Here is a 27,992-nt window from a genome sequence, read left to right as displayed (position 1 = left end):
TATCTCCAAGACAGAAGATTTATTTTTAATTTTCCCCAAACACCATATTAAAAAACAAGTGATTAAAAATTTCCATATTTCCAAATGCATCCAATCTTGACCATGTCACCAGCAAACACAACTATTGCATTCCTTGCATAACTGTTGAATTCATAAGCTATCTTCCAGACAGAAGAGTTGGTATTTTCCCCCAAGAAGCAAGTTACAAGGTTTGTTAAGAGATTTGTTATTCCCACTCCTCATCGTTCCTCTCTTCCCCCTCTCCTTGCTGGTTCTCGACCGGCGGGGGGACAAGCTGTATGTTGTTGAGCAGATCTCGCATGGCGTCCATTAAAGCCCCCACCCCACGCCGCAGATTATTTTGTGGGTTGTCTCCCCCTGTTGCACCCTCTTCTTCCCCAGGTTCCTGAAAATAAAATAAGCATGTCATATTAATTTATTAAAATTATTATTATAAATTCACTACATTTACCCATGTGGGTTCACATTTATAGGATATTAAATGAGTAAAATAGTTTTCATTTGTTACGAGCTGTAGTGACTGACAATGATAATTATTTCACCAGGGACATAAACATGATACCAAATTGTAGCGAGTTTAATATCCTATTTATTACCCATAATCAATCTTAATTTATATCATTCAATTTGTTTAGTTGATGTTCATGTAAGGTTGTAGTGCGCCAATAGATGACGTAACGAAGATATTTTTAACCATGTGGGTAATCAATTTTTTTATTAGCACTGAAGAAAAGTTGGTTTTGGCCTATAATTCATACTGTAAAGATTTCAATAATTTCTTTTTACATGGTATTTGACTTGCCATATACAACTGCTCTTAAATATGGTATTATATATAGGCAACCTGAACTAAGATTTTAATAGCAATTTATTTTTATATTAAAAATAACATGTGCCAATAGTGGGTTAATGTCTTTAGTTTCCATTAACATTGTTAATTTTGTATGTATGAAATACTAAAAACTCAAATTTGTAAAGAACTTGATTTTTATTGTCATTTTGACATATTTATAGGGTGCTAAGTTATATTTTAGACAAATTTGTAGTTTTAAGCAAAATTTAAAGTAAATTTGAAGAAAAACTTTACCAAAAACATAATTAAATTTGTTGTCACTATTGTGCCTTCTGTTCTTATTTGTACATAACAATAAGGTTGTTAAACATATACTTAGATCTCCAGATCAATTTTTTTTCTTAATAATCACTTAGTTAGCTCTCATGAAAAGCATTTTGAGTTTATACTAGATTCAGAACAAATTTTTTCAGATTTGATTATCTGCCTTGGATTAAGTTGATAATTTATTTTATTGTTAAAGCTGTATTACCTAATGTTACTAGCTAAATAAAATGCTAGATTACAGATTGTAGGAATACATTAATATACATATTGTATTCATCCGGATTAGAAAATAATGCAAGAAAATAGATGCTGGGTAATTTTGTCATTTAAAAATATATATTTTTCAATAATTAATCAAAAATAAATGTGTGAAAGCTGCATGATAATTCCAGATATCACAACTATTAAAATCTCCAACTACAGTAGGCTATAACTAAAATATAGTCAGGAATATTGGTGGCTGCCAATGGTTTTGATGGTTCATTATGAAAATCAGCATGGCCGATGGATTTGAAATTCCCACACCTGGTAACTTGAAGACATTCACACCCAGCATACAGGATTTCCTCCCAACACTAATGTTCAGGACATTAAGTCATTACTTCATACAGGTACAGTCATGTTTGTGTTTCCTTCCTCAGACAGTGCATTTTTTTAATACTGATATTTCTTTGATGTGCCTGTTAAGGTCTTCATAATCTAGGGGTCAATCAAGTGCATGTGTTTTAATGGAATTCTTTAAAGGGATAGAGGTACTCTGACTATCTTTGTTGTCTCTACATATATACCTGAGTACACACACCCAACTGAAAGTAAATATCTTCAGGAGTTTTATTTTAAAACATTTTGTTGTTTAATATGACATATTGCATTTGTACAAAACTATATGCAATATATATGCTTTTTGAGGTGTACATTGTATTAGGTTGCACTGTAGAAACAACAGTTTTAGTGAGGTTGTCAGTTTATGTCAGAATACACCAGATCCTGGTTGTCATAAAGACACATAGCTGGACACTTTTTGAAAAATGTATGTTATCAGTATAGGTAGTACTAAACCAAATAACTTCCGGCTGGGTCAAAGTTCGAGGTGCACCGAACTTTTGATAGAGAAGTGAACACCACAAGTCCTGTGATTGGTTATAAATGTGAGTGTGTTGGTTGTAAAAAATAATAGTTTCATCTGGGTAAAACAAAATTGCAATTTTATTTTATCTAGTACCAATGTGTCAAGTAGCCTTGTGCTTGAAACATGTATGGGGTACCTGTGAAAAAAAGTACTCGAATTTTGTGTGGAACTAGGGTAGTCATAGACGCTACCCGTTATCTCAGAAACGAGCAGCTTGACCCCCAATTTTTTCTGATTCACTTTAAGTGTGAGGGGTGGTAGTATTTATATCCGTGGCGTTTATGTCGGTTGATACGTTGCAGGTAGGAGTTTTAGCCACATATGTACTATTGTCGTCTATGGGATTTGATTTGGTAGTATACACCCTTAAGCCAATGACCTTAAAGTAGGTATCTGATGCCATATAACAGTAAATAAAATGTGTTGAGTGTGTTGTTAAATAAAACATTTTTTTTAAAGCAGGTAGATGTAGGGTTCACATCCCAGTACCAGCTCCAGCTCAGAGTCCGTTTTAACAGGTCATTGGGGGAGATTTACGGTCATTACAATGACCTCGCTCATTCATCATTATTAACAGTCACGAACCCACTGTTCTGGACAGACAGCCCAAATAACTAAACATGTGCCATGGACATCATGCTTGAACCTCACATGGATATTAGTATGAAATAAATTACAAATTTTAATAAGATGACCTTTGCACCATTTTAAATATTTGCATTATCTTGCTATTTTGTGGCCAATGTTAATGACTTTGGTCCTGTTTTACAAAGGCATCTTAGTGCTAAAATCACCTTAAAGTCACAGACTCTAGTTTCAAATGGACACTAAGTTCAGTTCATCTACAAACCTGTAACATATTTGGTTAAAGTTACAACAGAGTGAAACAATAGTCTGTGATGTTGAAACATGGAAATATCCTTAAAAATAGACTAGAACTTGACTCCATAATCCTTACTTCTTTGTTGCACATGCATTTTTTTAAATATGATTAATTTTTGTTAAATATGGAAAATATATTTTGTGGTATCAGAAACACCAGGATGACCAGAAACACTTTGGTTGGATGGAAATTGATAATCTAAACAATAAAATACAAGTAATGTTTGATTTAGTGATCATAAACGCCTCTAATGGTGAAAAATATGCCTTAGTGTTTAAAAGCTAGGATCTGTCACTTTAAGTGTACAAGGTACTTATGCACTTACGGTGATTTGAGTACTAAGATTGCTTTGTACAATGAGGCCCAGGTAACGATTCTCACCTCAGGGTTGTAGTTTGGAAGCAGAGATCTCAGGAAAAGTGACAACGGGTTGGACTGTGATCCACTTCCTTGGGGCCTTAAAAAGTAAAATACATGTAACATTTATGTCTCTGTTCTTGTTATCTCATTCCAGGCAGTGCACCATGACTGGTATATTAAAGGCTGTGGCATGTGCTATCCTGCCTGTGGGATGGTGCATATAAAAGATCCCTTGTCACCAATGGAAAAATAAAGCAATGTGCTCTAGTGGTGTTGTTAAATGAAACAAACTTTACAATTCTAGTTATTAGCACATTTAAGTCAAAACAATAAATAATCAATGTTAATTAACAATACAACTAGAGCACATTGATTAATTAATCATGGGATATGATGTTAAACATCTGACAATTCTGACACAGTTTTCAGAAGAAACCTGATATATTTTTCCACCAGCAGCAAGGGATCTTTTAACAGTTTTATATTCAAGTTCTCACAGACAGGATGGCATGTTTAGTTTTTCATTGCTAAACCTTCACATCTTCCTAAAAATGTTTTGCACATTAAAATACATAAATGAAACAGAGAGGTGCCAAGTTGAAGATCAAAGTTGTAATTATAAGTTGCTCATCAAAACTTTTCTTTTCAAAAATCAAGGAACTATTTGTGGCACATTATATAGCAAATTGGAGAAAACTTGGAGTGTTTTCTCTTTTATAGATACATTACCTGTCCTCAAACAAGTGCACCTCCCCCCCACGCAAGTGGTCTGGTCCGAACATCCCAACAGCCAATGGGATGGCCTAAATTCTTCTACTGCATACTGCTCTCTAGTTCCGGTCACATGACTGTAACTTCCTTCTTTTTCCCTGAGCGCATCGCACGGAGAACAGGAAGCGGGGAGGCCCGGGCGGGATGAATCTTGAGGACAAGTTTTCTCCATTTCTATAGACATTACCTGTCCTCAAACAAGTGCAGCATTCAACAGATGGTGGTGGGTGCCGAAATCCGTAGATGCTTGTGATAACTCCCCAACCGGAAAGAGGGTGACTAGTGGAAGAATAAGGCCAACCTTGGTAAGCTCTCTCTCCTGCCCGTCACAGACCAATGCAGGTGATGTTAGTAACAACAACCAGAATGGTGGCATCCGTCAGCAGTGGCAGGTACGGCTCCTAGAACACATGGACCAGGAGGCGGAAGCCACATCTCATGCTGGTTCTGACAGGGTGGGAAGACGTAGCCACCAGGGATGCAGGTGTTAGGTAACCCTCACGTATTGAAGTGTTATAGTTTTTCAATAACAAGCGACAACCTAATGAGGTGCATCCGTCAGAACATTGAACAAAACAAGACCCCCGAGTGTTTTCTGTCTAGTACACCAAAGATCTGTTAGTTCAATAACGACAACCAATAACCACATGCAGTGCAGGGTAAAGGTTATCGAGACAAAAGTTCCGGCACCAGTACCTGAACTGTGCAAAAGAACAAAAGTCTAAGCAATCCTCATCTGTCGATTCGATGGACATCTCGGTATGCAGCCCAGAATCAGACAGACATCAACGGCGACGAGGACGGCTTGTATTCAACAGAGTCTGTGCAGCAACAACCGGACCCAGATGATGGAACCCCTCAACGTCTTCTGTGGAGACATCCCTCAGATAATAGTTGGCGAAGATGGAGTCCGTAGCCCAGAACCAACCAGTGATAATGTGCTGAATGGGTGTGTTGCAGTGCAGGGACATCGTGGCAGCCAAGGCACGGAGTTCATGCAGATTAGAAGCAGACGGAGCAGGTAAACCCTCCTTCTGATAGGCGGTCAGGATAGAAGACCGGATCCAGGTGGCCACCGTGTTCTTGGTAAGATCCCTCACCCGACTCTGGTTACAGGAGAGGAAAAGTCTTTTGCGATGTTGTCAAAAAGATCTGGTCCTCTCGATGTACTGGTGCAGGGCTCTAACAGGGCGAAACGCCAAGTCCTCAATGTCCGCTGGACCAACGATAGAGGAGAGGGCCTGCACAGCATACGAACGAGGCGCTTGGTCTGGTAACTGATTCTTTGCAACAAAGTTCATGAGTAACCCCAAGTTGACTGCACGCCGATCTCGGTGAAAACGTACCAAGTCTACATCAAGAGCGTGGAGTTCTGAGACACGGGCAGCCGTGGCGAAACCGAGTAAAAACACCGTCTTCCGTGTCAAGTCTTGCAGGGAAGAGGATTCGATCGGCTTATAAGGTGCGGTCGATAACGCTCGTAACACCAGATTCAGGTTCCATCTTGGTGGCCGAAACCGGTGTACTTGATCTTCAAGGCGAAACCCTTTGATCATCTTATGGATCTTATGGAATACCCGATAACTTCGTTCCAGTAGTGACATCACGAACAGTAGCGATGACTGAAACGTACCCAGCGATGGTAGACCCCTTCAATCGTAAAGTGGTCCGCAGATACAGCAAAAAATCAGCAAGACGAGGTATTTGAATTGTCTGAGGGTTGAGTTTTTTGCCGGACACACCATCGGTGAAGACAAAGCCATCTGACGTTGTAAGCCGCAGTAGTAGATGATCTGTGCGCTTTCAAAATGGCCGCCGTAGACTGTGAAGAAAAACCTTTCTTCCTCAAACTCTTGGAGATACAGTCCACGCGTGCAGTTGGACAACTGCGGATGTGGATGGTATAGTCTTGACGTGGGATGCAGCAACAGATGATCCCAGTCTGGCTGCGATAAAGGATGTGGATCGGCAAGACGTATTAGATCTGGATACCACATCCTGGATGGCCACATCGGAGCAATGAGTAACAGGCGACAATGGTACAGCTGAAACCTCTGAAGCACCCTTGGAAGGAGGATTGGTGGAGGAAAAGCGTATGCGTCCATCTGTTCCCAGCTTATGGCCAATGCGTCGAGATCCAGAGCTTCGGGATCCGGCACCGGAGACACGTAAACCCTCAGCTGATGGTTGAATTGTGTGGCGAAAGGATCGATGTTTGATGTGCAAAGTCTGTCGCACACCCATCGAAACGCTTCGGGATGGAGCATCCATTCCGTCGGATGTGGAGACAACGGCCGAGACAGTGTGTCGACTAGTACATTGGAAACCCCTGGAATATGGCGAGCCCGAAGTTGCAACGGAATCTCGTCAACCAGCTTGTAGAGACGATAAGTCAACTGCAGCAGACTGCTGGAGTGGGTTCCGCCCCGACGGTTGATATAAGCCACTGCGGTGGTACTGTCTGTGGCTACCATGAGAGAGGCGCCTGACGGCATCTCTCGCCAATGAAGGATGACGTAACTGCCAACATCTCCAACAGGCTGATGTGTAGATCGGCTTCATCTGTAAACCACAGCCACCAACAGGGACTGGACTGCAAGGCGACTGGTAACCGGATCAGCAAATCTGCGTTATTATACTGAATGCATGGATTCAGAAACAAACTGGATACCGCGACCTCTAAGCGTCAAATGTTGCGCCAACGTCAAAATTACTCTTGCAATGATACATCATGAAACAGTAATAGAGTGATTCAGGAATCAAGACATCGGAAACAGCGACCCCGTGATACAGGCAAGAGCCAAGACAGCGTAGCAACTCGCTACGCTACATGCCCGATATACCTGGAAGTGAAGCAACGCAAAACAGCAACCGGCTAAAATCCACGGTCGTCACACCACCCGGTGCGAAACAGCAGCAGAGACCATCTAGACAGCATCGGTCACGAACTCTGGCGGTAACAACAGTGAACGTCAGTGAGTTGATAAGCCGCAATGATCCCTGTACCACGCGATGGCAACTGGATAACTTCCGGAACCAGCGGAAGTAGCGACTGTCTTGCATCGCCACCGGATATAGAGAACGATCTGCCGAATGTCGCTGAACCTTCCTCGAACATCGGTGCACGGGATCTCAACACAAGTGACCGGACCAGTAGACTGTCTTCGTCACCAACCCGGAACGCTTGTAACGTCGAACCCCTTCACGGCAAAGAGACATATGTAGACCACAGGTCTGCCAAGATTACCGGCTTGTGCTGAAAGTCGAGAATGGATCGCTTCAGGCAAGTCAGTTGACGATAGTGTGCAATCGTAGTGCACATCGACGTCACGGAAGATATAAGGTAGACCAACATCAAAGTCGACGGCTGGAACAAGGCATATCCTCTGGCATCCTGCACATGAAGAGTTATGGTCGCCATGTACATGTACGCTGAACTGAAGCCATTGACAGGACGTGCCAATCTGTAAGTTCTAGGAAGACGTCTGGTCCCGCCGGAAACAGCGTCATCCAAAGCCGGCGACACACAGTTGAAGGATAGATTGAAGACGGGAGACAATCAGTCACAGCCATGTGGGTCACTGCGTCCGGATCTTCTATAACGGAAGGTGCCGACGCATCATCTGGAAAATCAGTCAGTAACCTGGCACAGGCACTTCGATCCAATGTACTGGCTGCAATCGGAAACACGGACCGTGGACGGTCCCGTCAGGAGCCGGTGTAAACCCTGAACGCCGAATCAGCTGCCGACTGGTGTGGACTCTTCTGTTGTCTGGTCCCGCCGGAAACAGCGTCATCCAAAGCCGGCGCCACACCGTTGAAGGATAGGTTGAAGACGGGAGACAATCAGTCACAGCCATGTGGGTCACTGCATCCGGATCTTCTCTAACGGAAGGTGCCGACGCATCATCTGGAAATCAGTCAGTAACCTGGCACAGGCACTTCGATCCAATGTACTGGCTGCAATCGGAAACACGGACCGTGGACGGTCCCGTCAGGAGCCGGTGTAACCCTGGACGCTGCACCACTTCGATCGATCACGGGACCACTTCGATCGATCACGGGACCACTTCGATCGATCATGAGACGACGGTACCGAACGGTGAGCCGATGACGCAGCAATCTTCCAGTTCGTTACAGGGCTCCGTCTGCTTGCTGGAACAACGATCCGCAAGGGCCGGTTACTGGTAGCCGTGTAAACCGACGGGGGCCTGTGGCAGCCAACAATCGAATGCCGACATCTGCCGGTGGAACCTCCGTGGCGATCATCGAAACCGGACCCTTCTTGGCTGAAACAGGTGGATGGGTCAGCGGTGGTAGCATATTAGATATGACAGCCAGACAATCCCTCAGTGACAGGTGGTCCGCCGCATCCAGATCTTCCAGCACCGCAAGAACCGATACATCATCAGAAAGTCACGTAGCACCGTGAACAAGCCAGTCGCTCTGGTCATGGCCCGATGGAGATACCGGAGAACCGGACCGTGGGCGGTCCCGTGTGGATACCAAGGAACGGATGACCACATCGTCGTTGGATGTGGCAAGGACGGCAACATGTCGTAGACGGCCGCCAAGCAATCCCTCATAGTCATATGGTCCGTCGAGTCGGGCTCTTCAATGACAGATGCTGCAGGCGCTTCATCACCAAGTCTCGTAGAACTCGAGCACAGGTCAATCGATGTACCGTAATGGAAGCTGCCGGTTAACCGGACCGTAGATGGTCCCGTCTAGCCCTCGGAGGCCTTGGAAGCCACATCAACTGAAGGTTGGCGCTGACGATCTGTGGAACCCGTAGGGAGCCATACAGGTCATGTGGAACGGCTATGGTCCCGGCTCCGATGCGCCGAAGAGGACTTCCCCGCCGAAGATCGGTGAGCCTTGGAATCCGTGGAGTGTCTATCTGAATGAACCGGCTTCTTAGAGGGCTGCGTAGAGACCGCAGGCCTGTCATCCGAAGTCTTAGGTATCGGTGGAGCTGAAGAAGCCGCACCCCCTGAAGAGGGGACTGGAACCGGACCTGACCCCGAACCCGCCGGTTTGGGTAAGGTCGCCATTGACGCCATTGTTTCTTCCAGCATGGTCGGTAGAATTGAACGTAACACTTCCGCCACGGAGTCAGCAATCGAAGGCGAAGATTCCACCTTCTTGGTCCTCGAAGATTCCACCTTCTTGGTCCTCGGTGACACCACCTTCAGGTAAGCCGCGAACTCGACATCAGACAAGCCCGCACAAAGGTCGCATCTAGAAGTGAGGCCACACGAACACGACAACCTGGACATAAGTCGTGTGGGTCGCCGCCGGCACTAACTTCTTGCAGCGTAACACGCTCGAACTAGTCGCCTGAACATTATCAGATATAATAATAGTAATTTTTCAATCTGTGAAAAGAAAGGAAAACCAACCATAACACAAATACAAAGCCGGTAAATAAAGACGCCATTTTGCAAATGGCGTCCGACACGACAACCGGCGATATAACAACATTTCATGTAATTAACACTTGGCAAGTCAAGCGAAATACGCGAAAGACATACGAAAGCTAACGAAAATTAAGGTGAAAAACATTTCACCCAAACACAAAGCCAGTCAACACAGACGCCATTTTGCAAATGGCCTCCGACACGACAACCGGCAATATAAACAACATTTCATGTAATTAAACGCTTGGAAAGTCAAGCGAAATACGCGAAAAGAACATACGAAAGCTAATGAAAACGAAGGTGAAAAACATTTCACCCAAACACGAATACAAAACCAAAGGTCTTATAAAAAAGTTGACTCCAAACATAGCCAAGCAAAAGGACGTCCAGACCCTTTAGCGAAGAGAAAAAGAAGGAAGTTACAGTCATGTGACCGGAACTAGAGAGCAGTATGCAGTAGAAGAATTTAGGCCATCCCATTGGCTGTTGGGATGTTCGGACCAGACCACTTGCGTGGGGGGAAGGTGCACTTGTTTGAGGACAGGTAATGTCTATAGAAATGTTATTTCCATAATAAAGTCATAATCAGTTTGCATTTGAATATATTTTCAGGGTGTGAATATGTATTTCAATTCCATGAAAAGCCTTTGATATTGGAAAAATATTTTACCGTACCTTTTAAAATGATTAAAAGATGGTAATTTTTGTACGTTGTCCTGGAAATTTTAGCTTAGCATATGCCTTTCAACATGTATGCTTGGTAGTTGCAGTGCTCTACAAAGCAAGTAAAATACTCGCCATGATGACTAAAAACATTCCCTGGCATCTAAAAAATAAAATCACATTCGCCAGTTGGCGACTGTCCAACAATTTTACTTTAATCTGTAAACAAAACTGGACATTGGAAAACACAATGGACCAGTAGCAATTTATCTTCCAGAAAACGCGTTTTCTATCTGTAGTTTGTTTGACAAAATAACGATTTTCCAGTATTCAAGAGTAAACACAGTGATGTTAAAGGAGGTAATACTTCGTTATAATGTTATCTCCCTTAACTCCCCCCCCCCACGATAATGACATCTCCAGTCGTCGTGAATGTTGTTTTAATCACGTCGGAAGTCCTGTTCACCAGTGGAGGATGAAAACATGTTTCTATTTTCATGACTCGACTTTAAATGGCTTTAAAGACACAACTATTTACAAAAAAGTATTTATGAATTTAAAAGGCAGTATGTGATGAAAATAAATATTATTTAAACCAAAAGTAAGGTAGCTGATTCATAACTACTAGTAACACATTGAAGCCTGGTAGATATTATCACAGTGCTTTTATTTAACTTTTAATGAGTACTGCAATTTAAATACGTATCTTAGCAGTGCCATTAAAATAGTAATTCGCTTAATTTCGTTTAATAAAATTATTGGGTACAGAATTTGATAATGATAGTTAATACTTGTTCACTGTTTTAGTGGAACCGGACACAAACAGTAACAAAAACTAGGAATTACCCTTCACAAGTTCATTCGAACGCAGTCCTAATAACAATTACGGCATTAGTAATGTGCCATAAAATGGCAGATGAATCGATTTAATTACAAGTATATATTAGCTGGCTACTAAATATAAGTGGTTGGCGACTAAAATATTATACTTTACTGGCCAGGGAAGAGTAAATTTGAACTTGCTTTGTAGAGCACGGAGTTGTAATTTTAAAATTAATCTTTCTAAAATTAATAACTAAGTTTTTTTAATACAAACTCTGAATGATGTTACTTTAATATCTGCATGTTGTGAGACACATGCAATATGTCACAGTAAGCATTATGCATTTCACAAACAGATATATGTTTAAAATAAAAAAATAAAAATAAAATTAGGTTCACTAACCTGTCTGGTCTGGTATAGGAAACAATTGCATCTTGTGGAGGAAGGGGGTCATAACTCAACACTGGAGAGTTCGCCAGCTCCTGAAAACAAAATTAAAATCGCACAGAATATCTTTGAAATTCACATATAAAATATAAAGTTCATGATAAAGGAAAATAATAGAATTTACAGGAGGAATATGTTTAATGAACTTTATATCTGAATTACCAAATGTTCAACATCCAATAGCCGGTAATAAAATTTCCGTTACGGTCATTACAATTTACTGACATCCCATTGGTCCAGCTGTAGCAAAATGAGTTTGTTCATTTCTAGATGAAGAAAAAAATAACATTCTCAGCGAACATCATATCTGATGAAGTCACTTTATATTGGTACTTTGGCGTATTCAGCATTATTCTTTAGAACCAAACAAATTATCCAAAAAAAAAAATGAACTTCTAATGTTATTAGGTATGTTTCAAATTTAATTATAAAGATTGTCTGTTATTTCTTTTACGTTTATTTGGGTATGAACAAAAAACATCATCCACAAACTTATGTTTGCAGATGATTTTTTTTTTCATACCCCAATGAATGTAAAAGCAATAACAGACAATCCTTAAATAATTAAAAAATCAATGTAATCTAATGGTGGTGTTAAACCCCGCCCCCCAAAAACCCCCAACGTGAAACGAATAAGAAATATAAATTCAGGACAGACAGAAAGAATAAAATTTTAGGTGGAAGATGTCAACAGACTTGAAGTATGTCTGAAATCAACACTTGACATATGAGTTCATGATGAAGAAGAATAAAACTTACTGGTGGAAGATATGTCAACAGACTTCAAGTATGTTTGAAATCAACACCTGACATAAGACTCATGATGGAGAGAAAGAATAAAACTTACTGGTGGAAGAGCAGCAGTTGCATCCTTCACTTCAGCCAAGATGATGTGACGCAGAATGTTGCGCGGGGTACCTTGGTAACGAACTTTCCGTCTGAAACATCAGTTTTATTCAAGGTGTTAAAACATACCATCTATAAAATTTAAATATTAACACCATTTAAAATTAAATATATAAATAAAATTTATCAACAATAAAGTAACAGCTAGGTGTTTTTATGGCAACAATGATGACATTAGTATTTATTTACCTGTAAAATCAAAATTATTTTTAAACAGTTCTTTTTAAGAGAAAGTATAAATTTATAATTTGGGTATACAATTTAATAATAATAATAAAAATAATAATAATAATAATAACAAATTTTAATTTTATTTAAGTGGTTATATTATGTAGAATTGTTTATAACATCTCTTATGTAAGTGTATGGAAGGTTGATTGATGTATTATTAAGGTTGATAAATATATTATTTTGATATCAGCAAATATCTTTCAGAAATATGGTTAATATAAATATTGAAATTCCTATACCATTGTGTACTGGTTATGTAAGACATTCTAATTTCAATGAAGAAAGAATAAAACTGATTTTAAGTATAAAGAGACGCGCCATGAAGTGTAAAAAAATAAATTTGCTTACTTTTCACTACAGTCTTCTACTAGAGGATCGTTCTTGTCGACTCTCTCTAAAACGACCTTGACATTCCTCTCCAGCCAAACAATGACCTCTGGCTCCTTCCAGCATGGGAAACACCGGCCCACGTACAGAGCTATCAGCTGTTTCAGAGCCAGAGATTGACTGGGAAAAAACAGACATATAGATATACAAATATTTTAACTACCATGGACAGAAAATGAGCGAGTACCAATACTACGTACCAGTATAAAGTTACATCATCAGATAAGACTTCCGTGATGTTATTTTTTTAAGTTCATTGAAAAATGAACAAACTCATGTTGCTACAGCTGGACCAATGGGATGGCGTTATAATGTAACTGAAATTTAATTATAATCAGATATCAAATATTTACCAATACTTTTTGCTTATGACTGTATAACAAGGACTGTGTCAAAATGTTTCAAATGTAACTATACTAAAAGGCAAAAGTTATTGTGACATGGATTGTTTGGAGTAATAAATTTGTGAATGAATTTATGGATGTAAACAAGAGAAAATGTGCATGAAACAGCTCGAAGAAATGCAACCAAGCAGTTGTTGCAGGGATTGTATGCTTTGTGCAAGAAACATGGACTATTCCTGGAGAAATCCTGTTCAGTGTTCACCATAATAGGCCAGACATTCAGTCACAAATTATTGCCACTCTGTGCAGCCTTCAGAAGTCCAGAAGTCAGAAAAACACCATTAGTGAACTGTCTGATGCAATTCTATCATGCCACGCCTCAGTGAAAATGACAGATGGTGAGTCTTAGGGATGCTTGAATCTGGGACCTTGCAGCATGACATCACATGTCAATTCAACATCCACAGAAACACCATATGGCACTTTATGGCAATGATATCAACAAAACAACCAGGTCAGGGACCATCACCCTAGCGGCCAACCACCCTTGACAACCCCTCGTCAAGACACATGGATCTGAACCACACATCTGTGAAACAGGTGTGGAATGGCATTCCCAGGAACTTTCTCCAGCATTTAGTGGCCTCAATGAGACGATGGTGCAAGGCCTGTATCAATGCTCAAGGTGGACACGCTCGCTACCGACTGTGTGAACTTCACTCTGAACCCCCTCTAGTGATGTGGCTCATTTGCATATGGCAGGTACACCCTTTTCAAGAACTATTGCTTGTTTCCACACCTTCGGACATTTCTCTTTCCATGTTATAACGTTTCATACACGGCAGTAAAAACTTACCATCAATTATCTTTGTCTTTTGTGTGTCACAATAACTTTTGCCTTTTAGTATAGAAGGAGTAAAAGAAATTAAATAATATGTTAAGTGATTACACAGAGCTAAGATTAGACAAGCCACATTATTACCCATATGGTTAAAGATATTTTGGTACATATCAAAGTGATACGTCATTGATTGGCGCACTACAACCTTACAGGATTGTCAACAAAACGAGTTGAGTGATATAAATAAAGATCGATTATGGGTAATAATAAACGCGCTACCATTTCATATTACGTTTATGTCTCGAGTGAAATAATTTTCATTGTCACTCGCTAAAGTTTGTGACAGTTGAAAATTATTTCACTCGGGACATAAACATAAAAGAAAATGGAAATTGTTTAATATCCTATAATTATGTTATGATGTCACTTCCCAAAAATACATCATTTGTTGGTCACGTGAAATTGTTATGACATGTGTGCGTTGTACTGGTTATATTTCCCTGTATATCTTGCACTATGTGGATAATAAAAACTGATAACACACCCTCTATCAGTGAATTTCAAGTGAGTTTATTACTGATAGTTTGATTACCTGTATTGTGATGCTGGTCCGAAGAATGCATGACTAGACACCACAGAATCAGGGTGCACACTGCATTTGTCTAAGACAGACATCAAGAATCCCGGAAACATTATCAATCCTCTCTGTAGCTGCAAACAAAGCAAACAGAAACTTCAGTCATTTTACCCCATTAAATACAAATCTCAAGTCACTACATTAAAACCTGGGACAACACATTTTTTGATGTACTCAAGTAATTCCGTGGAAATGGGCCTACCGTATTTTGGTGCAGAACTAGGGTAGTCATAGATGCTACTCATCATGTCTAAAATGTGCAGCTTATCCCCCAAGTTTTTCTGATTTACTTTAAGGATGAGGGGTGGTAGTATTTATATGCATGGTGTATATGTCGATTGATATGCTGCATGTAGGAGTTTTAGCCTCATGTTACTATTGTTGTCTACGGGATTTGATATGGTGGTATACACCCTGGAAGAGCCACTTTCTACTTGTTCCTGTTTGTATCCCTCTGTTCATTGCAAATGCCTCTCCTTATCTGAATGGAACAATAATTTAAATTAAAAGTAATCTCGCCATTACTTCATTCAGTGTTTGCAATAACCATTATAATTAATAAAAGTGAAAATGAAGGTATGTTCAGTTAGCCTAGTAATTTAATCTTTATAAGTTTTAGAAAACATAAATTCACCATTTCATCTGCAGCCCCACAGTCTGTATTATTTTGCTGTGATTCATGGAACATTGCCAATGGAACGGAAAAAGCAAAGTTTGGCAGCTGTGATAAGTTTCGATGTGCCTGAAAATTTCAAATGTTGCTTTAAAACAGACTTCATACCATAAATTACACACATGAAGTGGTGTAACACTATCTCACCCAAGATAGTATCAATACTAAAATAAAACATTATTGAACATTGTCTTTGATAAGCCAATGTAGGCAGTTATATACTAAATATCAAGTTGCTTGATGACATCAACTAACATCGAACTAAAAAATATTTTGATGATTTAATTTAGACTGAATATTTTATTATTATATTGTTATAATTGCACAAAAGGTAACTTCCACTGCATTTGTGTGATGTGAAATATTTCAAGATTCTTGAAGGAAACCTTTCACTTCTAACAGTATGATTAGTTGTATCTTGTTTGAAAGTTCCCCAAATCCTGATTTCAGATATTTGGGGAACATCAAATAATTTTCACAAAGTTGACTAAATTTAATCTGGAATGCTAAAAAATCACCTTCATTAGACTATGGTATAGACATTTTCAGTTTTCAAAGAAAATATTTCACATTTTATTTTTAAGTATCACATACCAGATACATCACTTTCTAACTACTAACATTTGATGTTGTCAATCCACACAATAAAAAAATATATTGTTTATTTAGATGCCAAAACTTCTTATTACACTATTTATAGGTTTCATAAAGAAATACAAGATTTTTGCCAAGGTCAATCAACAAAAATGTAAAATGCATTTTAGTACCTCCCACTCATTAGACATGCGTATAAGAAAATGGAACTCTTCAGCTCTGAGAGCATAAAAGTCAATCATGAGTAACACGCACAGTGGGTCAGTGTCCGGATCGAGGCTGAAATCATAAAATAACATGTAGGACATTATAAACTGTGATACATGTCTTAATTTATAAGTTCAAACAATTCAGAAATACATTTTATGTAACTTTGTACGTGTTTTTACACTTTCAAATACGGAACAATTTAAAAGTCCAATTCAGCGTCACATTTCAAATTGAAAAATATTTGGTAATGGTGACTGGATATACTTAATTTAAAAGTATTTCACCAGAAATGGTTCCGACGGTTTAATGACTGGACATAGTAACCATATTTTAGGTCTACAACTTGGTACTGCTTATTTACAGCTTTGAAACAGTCGCACTATTCTACCAATCAATCAACCATTTGACTCATGCTTACATCCACTGAAGGTTCAAGCAAGACTGTCTTGGGCACACTCTCCTAGATTGCCCGGTGGATGTGTCCAAGACTTGGGCACACTCTCCTAGATTGCCCGGTGGATGTATCCAAGACTTGGCACACTCTCCTAGATTGCCCGGTGGATGTGTCCAAGACTTGGGCACACTCTCCTAGATTGCCCGGTGGATGTGTCCAACACTTAGGCTCACTCTCCTAGATTGCCCGGTGGATGTGTCCAAGACTTGGGCACACTGCCCGGTGGATGTGTCCAAGACTTGGGCACACTCTCCTAGATTGCCTGGTGGATGTGTCCAAGACTTGGGCACACTCTCCTAGATTGCTCGGTGGATGTGTCCAAGACTTGGGCACACTCTCCTAGATTGCCCGGTGGATGTGTCCAAGATGTAGGCTCACTGTCCTAGATTGCCCGGTGGATGTGTCCAAGACAGAGATGCACTATACTGTCGTTTACCTGAGTAACATTTTGCAGAATTCCAGAGCAGTTCTGTAGCATCCTCTCTGGCCAACAGACATGAGGTGTTTGAATAAACACAGGTGAAAAGCTCTGAAACAAACAAAAGAGTCATTGGCACTTTGTTATTTGTTTACTGTGTGAAACAATGTCACTTTTTTATGATATTACAGTGTATACACAATTATTTTTACCACCAATATTTTATTGATAATACACACACAAATTTAATTAATTAATTTAATATCTATACTGTGAGTTATATCTGCACTATTAGCAAGTAACACCGGGATGCCATGAAGAACTACTATTTTTTTGCAAAAGCATTAACCAGCATTTAAAAGCAAAAGTCTGAAAGACCATAATAATATTCACATTTATAATTATAAAGTATATACTACCTGTTTTCCTGTCTCCTGTAGTCCAATCTACATGTTCCGGTTGTCAAACTGAATGAAGGATGGAAGGCATTCTCAAATGCATACAAAGCTCTTTCTGTAAAACAAAAAAAGTATCTGAAATAAAATTGTTTGCTGTAACTTTCTTATTCCACCACAATTGGGTTTTTTTTCAACATAAAATAAAAACAAGAATTTTTGCAGAAATTAAAAGTCCTGCTTACCATAAACTGAGTCAAAGAATAACAATTAATCTAGTTCTTAAAAAATAATAATTAAATTTTAAAATTAACAAGAATAAATTTAATTTTTCATGAATAAATTTGTAACTTTTTAAAAAGCACTGAGATGAACATCACAGTTTCCTTGACTTGTAATTTGTGAGAAAAAAAGTAACATAGTAGCTTAATACAAGTTGGTCCCCATTGCCATCATTGCTATAGCTGTTGTGAAAAAAGTACAGTACAGTCAAACCTGTCCTAGTGGCCACCTGTAATAAGCAGTCACCTGTCTATCGCGGCCAGCAGTCACCTAAATCGGATCCCAAATTGCTAAAATACCTGTATTAAGCAGCCACAGTAAATGTTTACCGTTATATAAAAAAAAATTCAGTGGAAAATGTTTATTTCACCGGTTTTCTTGCTGTTGAAAATATTATAAAATGTATATGTATTACATGTAGGTTTCGATTGACAGTATTGTGGTAAGTAAATAGTTCTGGATTCTTAAATAAATATGGGCATTTCAGTATATAGTGGAACTCGTCTCTGATGTTGTTAATGTTGCAGAGGGGACATATTATATCATGTAGTGGTATTCTTGTCCATCTTCCCATTTCAGTGGGGAGATTATGGTTTGAGAGTTTAAAATGTAATAATGGACACCAATGTTTTTTCTCAAGAGATGTTAAATATGTCTCAAATGTAACACAATCTTTTAACAATTTGTAATTTGACGCTTTTCCAGAATTATCAATATGACAGTACCATGTTTGTAGATTGCAGTCATTCAACAACAATCTATAAACAAATAATGATAACAACAATGATCTGTCAACTACATAACAAACCGGGCAACCTAGATCTTGGTTAATGCTGTGTGCTATGACAAATGCATGAAAGCTATTTCACCTATAAATTGAGCAGCGGTTTGCATGTCTTCACTCATTCGGAAAATTTCACTCATCTGCATCAGGGAGTCTATGTGGTACGGATGAGCTTGTATCAGATTCTGAAAATACAAATACAAATATAAACAAGCATTACGAGAGTACTGCTAAAGCAATACATGTTCCATACCGAGCCCAACAATTTTGGCTCAATATCTCAAGACCTGAAGAAAAAAAAGTCCAGAAAACAAATGTTCAAATCTCATAAGTTCAAGGGACATAACTGTCAAAAATGGGTAATTTGTATTGAAAATAAAATCTGAATAGTATGGCACTCTCTGTATACTGGCACAAATTGTCAATCCTGCCAAAATCCAGTTTAGTCAAGAGTCCACAGTGTATATATACACATACATGTCCATGTACACGTACACTTATACGTACACTTACATATACTTAGAGAGAGAGAGAGAGAGAGAGAGAGAGAGAGAATCTTCTTACTGTAATGTTTTCTGGGTTGAGCGTCTCGACTGCATCAAAGAACATGAACTGTATCTGCTGGTACTGGTGGCTGTGTTCAAATGTGAAGTACTGACTACTGGACCGAGATTCTGACAGACACATGGACAAACCTGCAAAACAACGTCAACACAATAACAAAGATATACTTAAAATAAATATTACAAATATTTATATATTCATTACACACACACATAGGCAGAGTACTCTGTACCCACATTTTGGGTTTCTTCCTGTAGTGTGTGTATTGGTGATTAATGTGTGAAATATTTGCTATCAACTAACTCAAAAATGGTTGATGTAAAGGTACGTGTATTTAACATATAGCATTAATATTGAATTAAAGCAGAACTAACTGCCTGTTCAGTAGTTGGCAGAATGCTGTGTTTTCATTACTGTATAGAGCTGTGACTGTAGAGAGTGATTATAATGTCCTAATGTCTGTCTAGCTCTGTAACACCAGAGTACTTTGACTAACATACACACAAAATTATACTAAATACACAGGAAACCACTCATTTTAATATGTTTGGTTGTTCAGGGTCCGTTGATTTTCAGTGGTATATGGATGGATTAAGAGGGAGGTTTGAGTTTTTTGTTATTTAAATACACATACTTTTTTGAGTGGCGTGTTCTTATTATCAAGAATATTTTATGATGGACTAGAACAAATAACCAAGTTAAAGTGAGAAATAAACCAGGTAATAACCAGTAAACAATGTTCATAGAAATGTTTCAATATTGATAGTTTGTTTTATCAATCTGCATTCAGCAAAGCATTTGAAAAAATAGTTCAATGGAATTTAATATTTAAAAAATGATCACCTTTATTTTAAAAATTTCAGTGGAAAATGTTTATTTCATGCTTACCATTTTTACCAATAGGCGGCCAATTGTCTCGGCACTGTACAAGCTTTGTTGGTCTCTGATATGGTCGATTTCTATTTCTTGGTCGCCTATACATATAAAAATAACAATCAGAATATTTCCATGGATTCATCACAAGTGTTTTTTAATGTGGAAAATATCAACAGTCTATGATAATATATATTTGTTGAGGCTCTGTCTAGACAAATACCGATTACTAGACACGGTTAACATTTTACACATTACAAAAACATGGAGTAGCAAATTCCAGCTATCATTAACACTTCTAAAATAACATTTTGATTTGATACGACATGAATTGCAGTTATAAAGTCGCCTTCGTATGATATCATCACAAATGGCATAATGTCAAATTTGACATCACAAACTTTAATTAAATCTTATCAAAATGCTCAGGAGTTCGGCTCTTGTAACTTTGAAAACAAATAACCCATTGACAGTGGAAAGTATATTAACCAAGTTAATACACCAAAATATCAAATGGGTTATGATACGAATATTTAGAGTAAGTTATAGGATAAATGGTTATAGGCACTTTTGAGCATGCTGTCCATGGAACATACCCCAGCTAGCTGGGCTGTCTGTCCAGGACAGGTGTTAATGGTTGGTTGTTAGTAAGAGAGAAGTTGGTATAGTGGTCTTACACCACCTCAGTGAACTATTAAAACTCATTGTGTGTGGGAGCAGGTATGTGGACACTCAACACTGAGAACTCAAATATTTAATTTTATTTATACTTTTTTCCGTGTTTACATTCAATTAAGGTTCACACTGTCCCGGGCACAAACACCTCAGCTATCTGGGCTGTCTGTCCAGGATAGTGGGTTAGTGATTAGTGAGAAAGAAGTCAGTGTAGTGGATTTATACCGACAAATTGAGTCAATAAGCTCGCTCTGGGTGGGAGCTGGTACCAAGCTGGCTTAACAACTATTCCACAGAGGCTAGTGCCTCATATAAAACCACAGTAACTGTAGTACAGTGGGGGGTGTGGGGGTGTGTGTGTGTGTGTGTGTGTTATGATGTAAACTACAAAGCATGCACATTTGCATGTTAATACACTCTTTAAACAATTAATTAATTAATACAAACATGTTTTCTGATCTCACAACTCTTGATCCAAATATTCTTTTCAGTTCATTATCTGGATTGAGATTTCTGCAAAAAATCCATTACAACTGTTTAACAGTGGACTGGATATAGTTACTAGCAATATACAGGTTTAGACATTTAATATGTGTGAGTGTGCACTGTAAAGTTGTAAACCAACTGAAAACCATAAAACGTATCTGGTTTTCCTACCATACAGCATTCATGATTAATTGATACAATATTTTAAGATATTAAGTGGATTATTTCACTTAAGTCTACATTAATCAAGCCAAAACAAAATATGTTGTAAATTTAATATTTTGCAGAAATTGGTTTTACAATCTGTATTTTTATTATAAAATGTATCAAATTAGGCAGTAAAAATTAATTTTAGTATACATGAAAGGTGTCAAGAATTATAATGTCTGTCAGTATTCAAAAAGAGCTTAGGTATTTTTTCCTGATCTATATGTCTCATCAGTCTTGCATGTATACATCACAGATTAGAAAAAATAATGATAAATCACTATGTTTTAAAGATTAAAATACCTGTATTCAACCCGTAAAAGGCCTCTCATATCAAAGCTAACTTCTGTATTGGTAACATGGTAATTTTGACTGGGCCCTGTTTCACCTAAAATTCTGTTTACTTCACGGATACTAGCTTCTACCTCATCTTCTACCTGTAAAAATACATCAACTGATGAAATTCAAGAAAAAGAAAATGTGCATGGTATTTTTAAATCTGATATTTGTTTTTATGGATGAATTAATCAAATTATAAATTTATACTTTAAAGGAGCTCAATCATGGATTTAGTGGGCCTTATTTTTCTAAATATTCATTATTAATGGAAATTACATTCATTTGGAATACCAAATCTAGTTATTGTATGATCCTAAACATTTTAATTGAACTACGATTGAGGGAATTCCATGACACGATTCAATTTTAAAATTTGTAACTCTTCTTTAAATGAGACATTTAAAATACGGAAAAACAGACTCGTAGTGATGAGGCTATATATACGACAACTGTATAATGTATTTTTGGATTTTATATAAACAATCGCCGTGTATAGAGACTTGGCAAATGAGGGCCGGCTATATACATGGCAAATAATAAAAAATATATTATTTCATGATGAAAATAACCGAGAATACGCTGAAATAAAATAATAAAAAGTCGGAACATGAACTCACCATTTATTATTATTATTATTATTATTATAAGGCGCATATGCAAATTATTTTGATTGGTTTGCAAAGTGGTATTTCGGTTTTAATATATAACGTAAAAAAAACAGTGTACTGTTGCATGTTTTGTCATCCAAAGGTTCGCTACTTATTACTTAACCCAGTTGAATCCAGTTCTACGTGCAGGGACAAGTTCAGTCTGCCGTCTGTGCACGTGTGCATGCACGTTAATCTTGCATTTTTATAGCCCAAACTCCTCCAGATAAAACACCGCCCCTCCACCTCAAAAAGGTAGTAGTAGGCTAATAATAATAATAATAATAATTGTGTATTATTATTATTATTATTATTATTATTACATGTATTATAATGTTGGTAAAATCACATTGCGGTGGGGTGGTTGTTACAGAAACACATACATTTAGAGGGGGACCCGGATGTGGTCTCAGCTTTACTAATAGCCAATAAAAAAAAGTATTTTGAGTTTTATTGCCCCTTGCAATTTTGAGCATTTGAAATGTGACTAAATACAGCAAAATAACCTTTTAGTCATATTTATTTGCTGTAAAATGAACTTAAAATTCAACAAAAAAATGTAAGCAGCCTCAAAATTGCAATCAGTGAAAAATTATTAAGTTCAAGCCCTGTTGTTAGTTTGTGTACTGTCCATAGTTAGTTTCTCTTTCAGTTAATCTACCTCAGCAGCTGATAATTTGTAATTGTCATTTTTATTTATTTATTTATTATTATAAATTTTTTGTTAGTACTGTAGAGACAATATGACACTATTCATATATCTATGGAAAACGTACACAAAAGGGTCCGTTAAATTCATATACTCGCCCACCCCCTCCCCTGTTCAGAAAATGCACTGTTCATACAGTACTTAGGCCAAGTAAAAAAAAAATATTGGTTCCTGTTACATGCCAAAAACAAATAGGGTAGGTAGGTAGGGGACCCCCCCCCCCCCCCCATTTTCAAGCTAATATTTCCTGAATAGTGTAGCAGATTAATATATTAAAAGCTTTTTCTTTGTGTTACAGTGCAACTGACAATACATACTCTAATGAGAATCAAACACATTTTTATTTTTGACATGGGTGACTGGAGTTATGTCAAGTTCATCATCTGTTGTGCAACAAAATTTGATATATTTAATAGAAAAACACTCGGCCAGCTGGCCAAAAGATACGTTTGAATCGTCCACTGCGATATCGTCATCCTTTAGTTCAGCTTTACAGCTGGCTTGAAAATGAAATCTGACACCGGGAGGGTGAATGGTAGAAAATAATTCCTTGAATGTCGTTTCATTTGAAATTGATTTAAATGATATTATTTGATTTGAATGAGCACATTTTTGACATTCTACTCTGTAAATGGAAGACGCCATTGACACCACATGCTCTCGGACGTGTTCTTGTAACCATTCGGAACTACTCGGAACTTGTGAATCCAATCGGAACACCTCATCACATTCCGCTACGCTTATATATCGTGGAAATGTACGAGGAGTTCCGAATTGGTCTCGGAAGCTTTTCATTTGGAACTCTTCGGAAGTAAAATTGCGTGTAAAGTGTTCCGGGTCTTCTGGTAACGAGATCTTGGACTGACATATCTCGTGGCATCTCTCTGCAGTTGTTGTTTTTGGAGTCCACGAAAATTAGGATTGATATTAATGGATTATTAAATAAAACAGGTGGAGAAAAAAAAAAGGGGGGGGGGGGGGGGGGGAGGTTAAAAAAAGTTTATGGTCAGCACCAAAAATCTAGGGACGGTCAGGTAACCGGAACCAAACCATTTTTTTACTACGCCTTAGTATGTATTCCTCCTGTTTCAGATGGTTCGGTAATATGGATCAATCAAATACATGTACTTATTTACTGTCTATATACATTTTTGCTGTGAATATAGCCAGCCCTCATTAGTGGAGGCTATATACACGGCCTTCGTATATATAGTTACATCGTATATAAACACCGTCTAGTTCAGAGTATTCTTTAAAAATGTAACAATTCCTATCTCATGTCAGCTGTTATGGCATATTTTGCATAATATTGAATTTGACAAGGTGGAAAATGAAGGTGTTCATGATCCAGATGTTTAGAGTTTTTCGCGTATGACTAACGATAAATTTACCTATAGATGCAAAGGCCTAACTAGTCGGGATTGTTAACGTTTAACATGCTTCTGTTACTAAAATAAATTAATGTATCAGCTTATTATCATTCAGTACATGTTTTTATTATTTTTTAATAACTTATTTTCATTGTTATTGTTTTTCTATTTACCCTATGTCGCAGAGAACACTCAAGCGTTCTCGTTACACGAGTTTGGTAAATCGTTTTGACACTGCGGTTATTCGGGGAATGCCCGTCACGTGACTCAGAATAATATGTCACACCTATGCTCTCCAAATAGCCGTTATTTTTCTCAGAATTATGGACCATACCCATAATTCAATTATTTTTTACGAAATATCAATAATAAGTGTGATATGGTGGTTATGTAGATGGTTCAATAAAGTACTTTTACGTACAAATCAAATGTATATATTGTCATATAATACCTTGTTGGGTCAATAATTAGGTCAACCATCTGTGAGAGAGCGTGTTTAAAATTCTGCAAAATGAATCTCTTTTCCATAAATATTTCTTGATACGTGTATTAATAATAAAAATAAATAATAATCTTATTTTACAATATTAACACATTTAACATGTTTGTCAGTCGATTTATTTATTTAAAGATTTTGTAGTAACAAGCAGATACTTCATAATTGACCAAATTCCATAACTTTCTTATTGCATTTTCTATTACCTTTTAAAGTATTTTTGTAAATTTTGCTGCAATGATCAACATAATAAGTAATGTTTTCACATGATCTGTCACTGCTCTTGTGTTATTTTTGAAAGTGGGAAAATATATTTTCAATAAATTTTAATTTTTCTCAACTTTTCAGGCCTGGAAAATGACATTTGCGATTTTCATGACTTTCTAGTATTTCCATGAGTTTACAGGATTTTAATGACCAGTATGAACCCTGAAATATCTGACAAAATTTGGTTTGAATACACTGCACTCACTAACAGTTTAACCATACATACATGGGTGCTATCAGCATCCTCCTCCGTCTTGCTTTTGCTCTTGTTCTCCTTTCCTCGCTTTTTCTTCTTCTTCTTTTTCTTCTTGGATTCTTGAACGGCATTATCCTGAAGTACATTTTCATTCTCTGCCAACTGGTCAGTGTTGTCTGTACTTTCTGTAGCCAGGCCTCCATCTTCTTCATTACTGAGGTCTTCTGTCAACTACAGGTAAAAAAGTTAAAAATACTTTTATAGGAATAACAAAAAATAAATAATCACATTGTAATTTAACAGGAGACTGAAATATCTGGTTTGGGGAACCACTTGGTTAGGAATATGTTTTTACTGGGCTTTTGTTTTTACTGGACAGCACAGATAATGAGAGGAAAAACCAAGTCACCACACTATGGGCTACTCTTTTTCAATTAGCAGCAAGGGATCCTTTACAAAAAAAATAGTACATACCAAAGCCTTTGTTACCCCAGTTGTGGAGAATTGACCAGTGGGCTAAGTTCCACCCCAAGTATTATAGATATGATAGCCAGAGCTCTACTGTCTGAAATACGCACTTTGAAAAAAACTCTGATGCCACAGATCTTTAGTTCCAACATTCCCCAAGTTGAATCATGACATTAAACTTACATGTTGGTAACTGGTATTAACACTAGATGAGGAAACCTGACACCCCTATGTGAAACTTCATTATTGTTGTGCTGACGTAAGACAAAGTGTGTGGAGACGAGGCTCGACTGTCGCATTAATATTTAGTGGTCATATTATGCATGCTTGACTCGGGAATAATCGAACTAAAGGACTGTGGCATCAGATTTAGGAAATAATGCATATTTCAGACACAGTAGCTGGCTACCATTTGGTCATTGACGATTGCCAAAGTATACACACAGTCATCTCTAGTGGTATTCTCACATATAACGCCAGAGGTCACTAGAGCTACATTTCCATATGTTTGTTTTCAAACAAGGGGTTTATTATTCAAAGTGCTAGAGTGTGGTCAAAACATGCATCCCTATCATTTTGCATAAGTATACCAGTAGCTAGTGTGCCATTTGTTGTGTTTGCCGTGCCAATATTTCTGTTTCTTATGATGATTATCATACACGGTGTAGGGCACATAAAAGGAAGTTAAATATATCAAAATAACTATCAAAACTTTTTTTTTCTTAGAGTATTGAGAACTATAAGTAAAATACACACCAACTCAAATGGGTTGGCAATTGTCTGTTTATTTTTGTTCTTCCGTTTGCCACCTCCATGTTGCACAAGATTGTTTTTGTCATCAGAGTCGGACGCGTCTTCGTTTGGAAATGCTAAAGGGTCGAGGATACCAATCTGTTCCTGGCGTCGTCTCAGTGCTCTGCTGGACATCTCACCACACACACATTTTACACTTCACCAACAATTGTATTGTAACTCTAAATCTAACCACAGTAACAACTTTCGTTTTCTTTCATAACCGGAAGTGTTCAATGATTTACCTCTAGCCTGAACTATAAATACGTAAACATTTTATTTTAATAAAATATGTATATTTTATTCATCTGGCAATATTATAATTAATATTTAATCAATCTTTTAACTTTATATTACCATTAAATAAATTCAATATATTTTTTAAATGTCTATTTTATAATTTTATGCTGTATGACAACATGTCAGCCCCCATGATCACGAACTTTTGAACACGGCCAAGGTTTTTCTACGTATGACAACTCAGACTCAATAATCAAAATGTTTTGCAAACAGACATGTGTCAAAATAATTCTTGGGGCTTACAGAATTAATTACCTGACACTTCGCTGGAAAAGTGAAGTGAAGATGACAAAACAGTTAATGAAAATGATAAACAAAGGCCCAAAGTGAGCACAAAACATTTAGCATTAAAATTAGTGTTTTTGTTTAACGACACCACTAGAACACATTGCTTTACTAATCATCAGCTATTGGATGTCAAACATTTGGTTATTCTGACATACTCTTAGAGAGAAAACCTGCTACATTTTTCCTAGCCCGAGTACTCTGACTGTAAGAGAACTAGACGTACATTTGGACATAAATACGCTCTCATTACAGTCAAAGACCAAACTATGTATTTTTTTGGCAATTCCCGACAACCAGAAAGTTGGCAAAGATTTCCGCTCTAATACCACAACAATCCTATGTATGATGTCAAATACCTTTACATCGATCATTTTCGAGTTCATTGATTAAAAGGAATTCAGATAGACGTAGACCACGTGATCGCGCACTGGGCGATTCCGCCTTGTGCAGCAGTTACAGGGGCCGTCTCATATCAAGCGAAGTTACAACATGGAAGAGTTGGCTAATGCCGTTTTGGATGAA

The 27,992-nt window shown here is 37.8% G+C and overlaps 2 protein-coding genes across 2 annotated transcripts in view; one reads left to right on the top strand and one right to left on the bottom strand.

Annotated features, from left to right (window-relative positions):
* On the bottom strand, positions 1-27,111 carry LOC121388562 (transcription factor 25-like). The gene is made up of 17 exons (XM_041519945.1): positions 26,847-27,111; positions 25,653-25,853; positions 21,902-22,035; positions 21,353-21,418; positions 20,246-20,331; positions 19,358-19,488; positions 18,879-18,978; positions 17,752-17,845; positions 17,351-17,443; positions 16,424-16,529; positions 15,618-15,725; positions 14,939-15,057; positions 13,123-13,281; positions 12,485-12,575; positions 11,593-11,672; positions 3,535-3,610; positions 1-406 (listed from the first exon to the last, which is right to left on the bottom strand). The coding sequence occupies exons 1-17, from the start codon at positions 27,015-27,017 to the stop codon at positions 227-229; spliced, it is 1,995 nt and encodes a 664-aa protein (XP_041375879.1). The 5' UTR covers positions 27,018-27,111; the 3' UTR covers positions 1-226.
* A 192-nt stretch (positions 27,112-27,303) lies between these two features.
* The window catches only part of LOC121389449, a 12,579-nt gene continuing 11,890 nt past the window's right edge, over positions 27,304-27,992 (top strand). The window contains exon 1 of the mRNA XM_041521078.1: positions 27,304-27,508. Coding sequence (XP_041377012.1) covers positions 27,381-27,508 — 128 coding nt within the window. The 5' untranslated portion in view covers positions 27,304-27,380. The remainder of the gene's footprint in view (positions 27,509-27,992) is intronic.

The sequence above is a fragment of the Gigantopelta aegis genome, chromosome 14 (assembly GCF_016097555.1).
Source record: "Gigantopelta aegis isolate Gae_Host chromosome 14, Gae_host_genome, whole genome shotgun sequence".
NCBI lineage: Eukaryota > Metazoa > Mollusca > Gastropoda > Neomphalida > Peltospiridae > Gigantopelta > Gigantopelta aegis.
This window is presented reverse-complemented; position numbering and strand designations above follow the sequence as displayed.

Bases quoted from the DNA above. Each gene is read 5' to 3' on its own strand.
- LOC121388562 (XM_041519945.1), bottom strand. From the start codon at position 27,017: ATGTCCAGCAGAGCACTGAGACGACGCCAGGAACAGATTGGTATCCTC. The intron at 17,444-17,751 runs GTAGTATATACT...TGTTTGTTTCAG, and splicing joins TACAGGAGACAGGAAAACAG to AGCTTTTCACCTGTGTTTAT. The intron at 15,058-15,617 runs GTGAATTTATGT...CTTTGTTTGCAG, and splicing joins GTGGGGCTGCAGATGAAATG to CTACAGAGAGGATTGATAAT.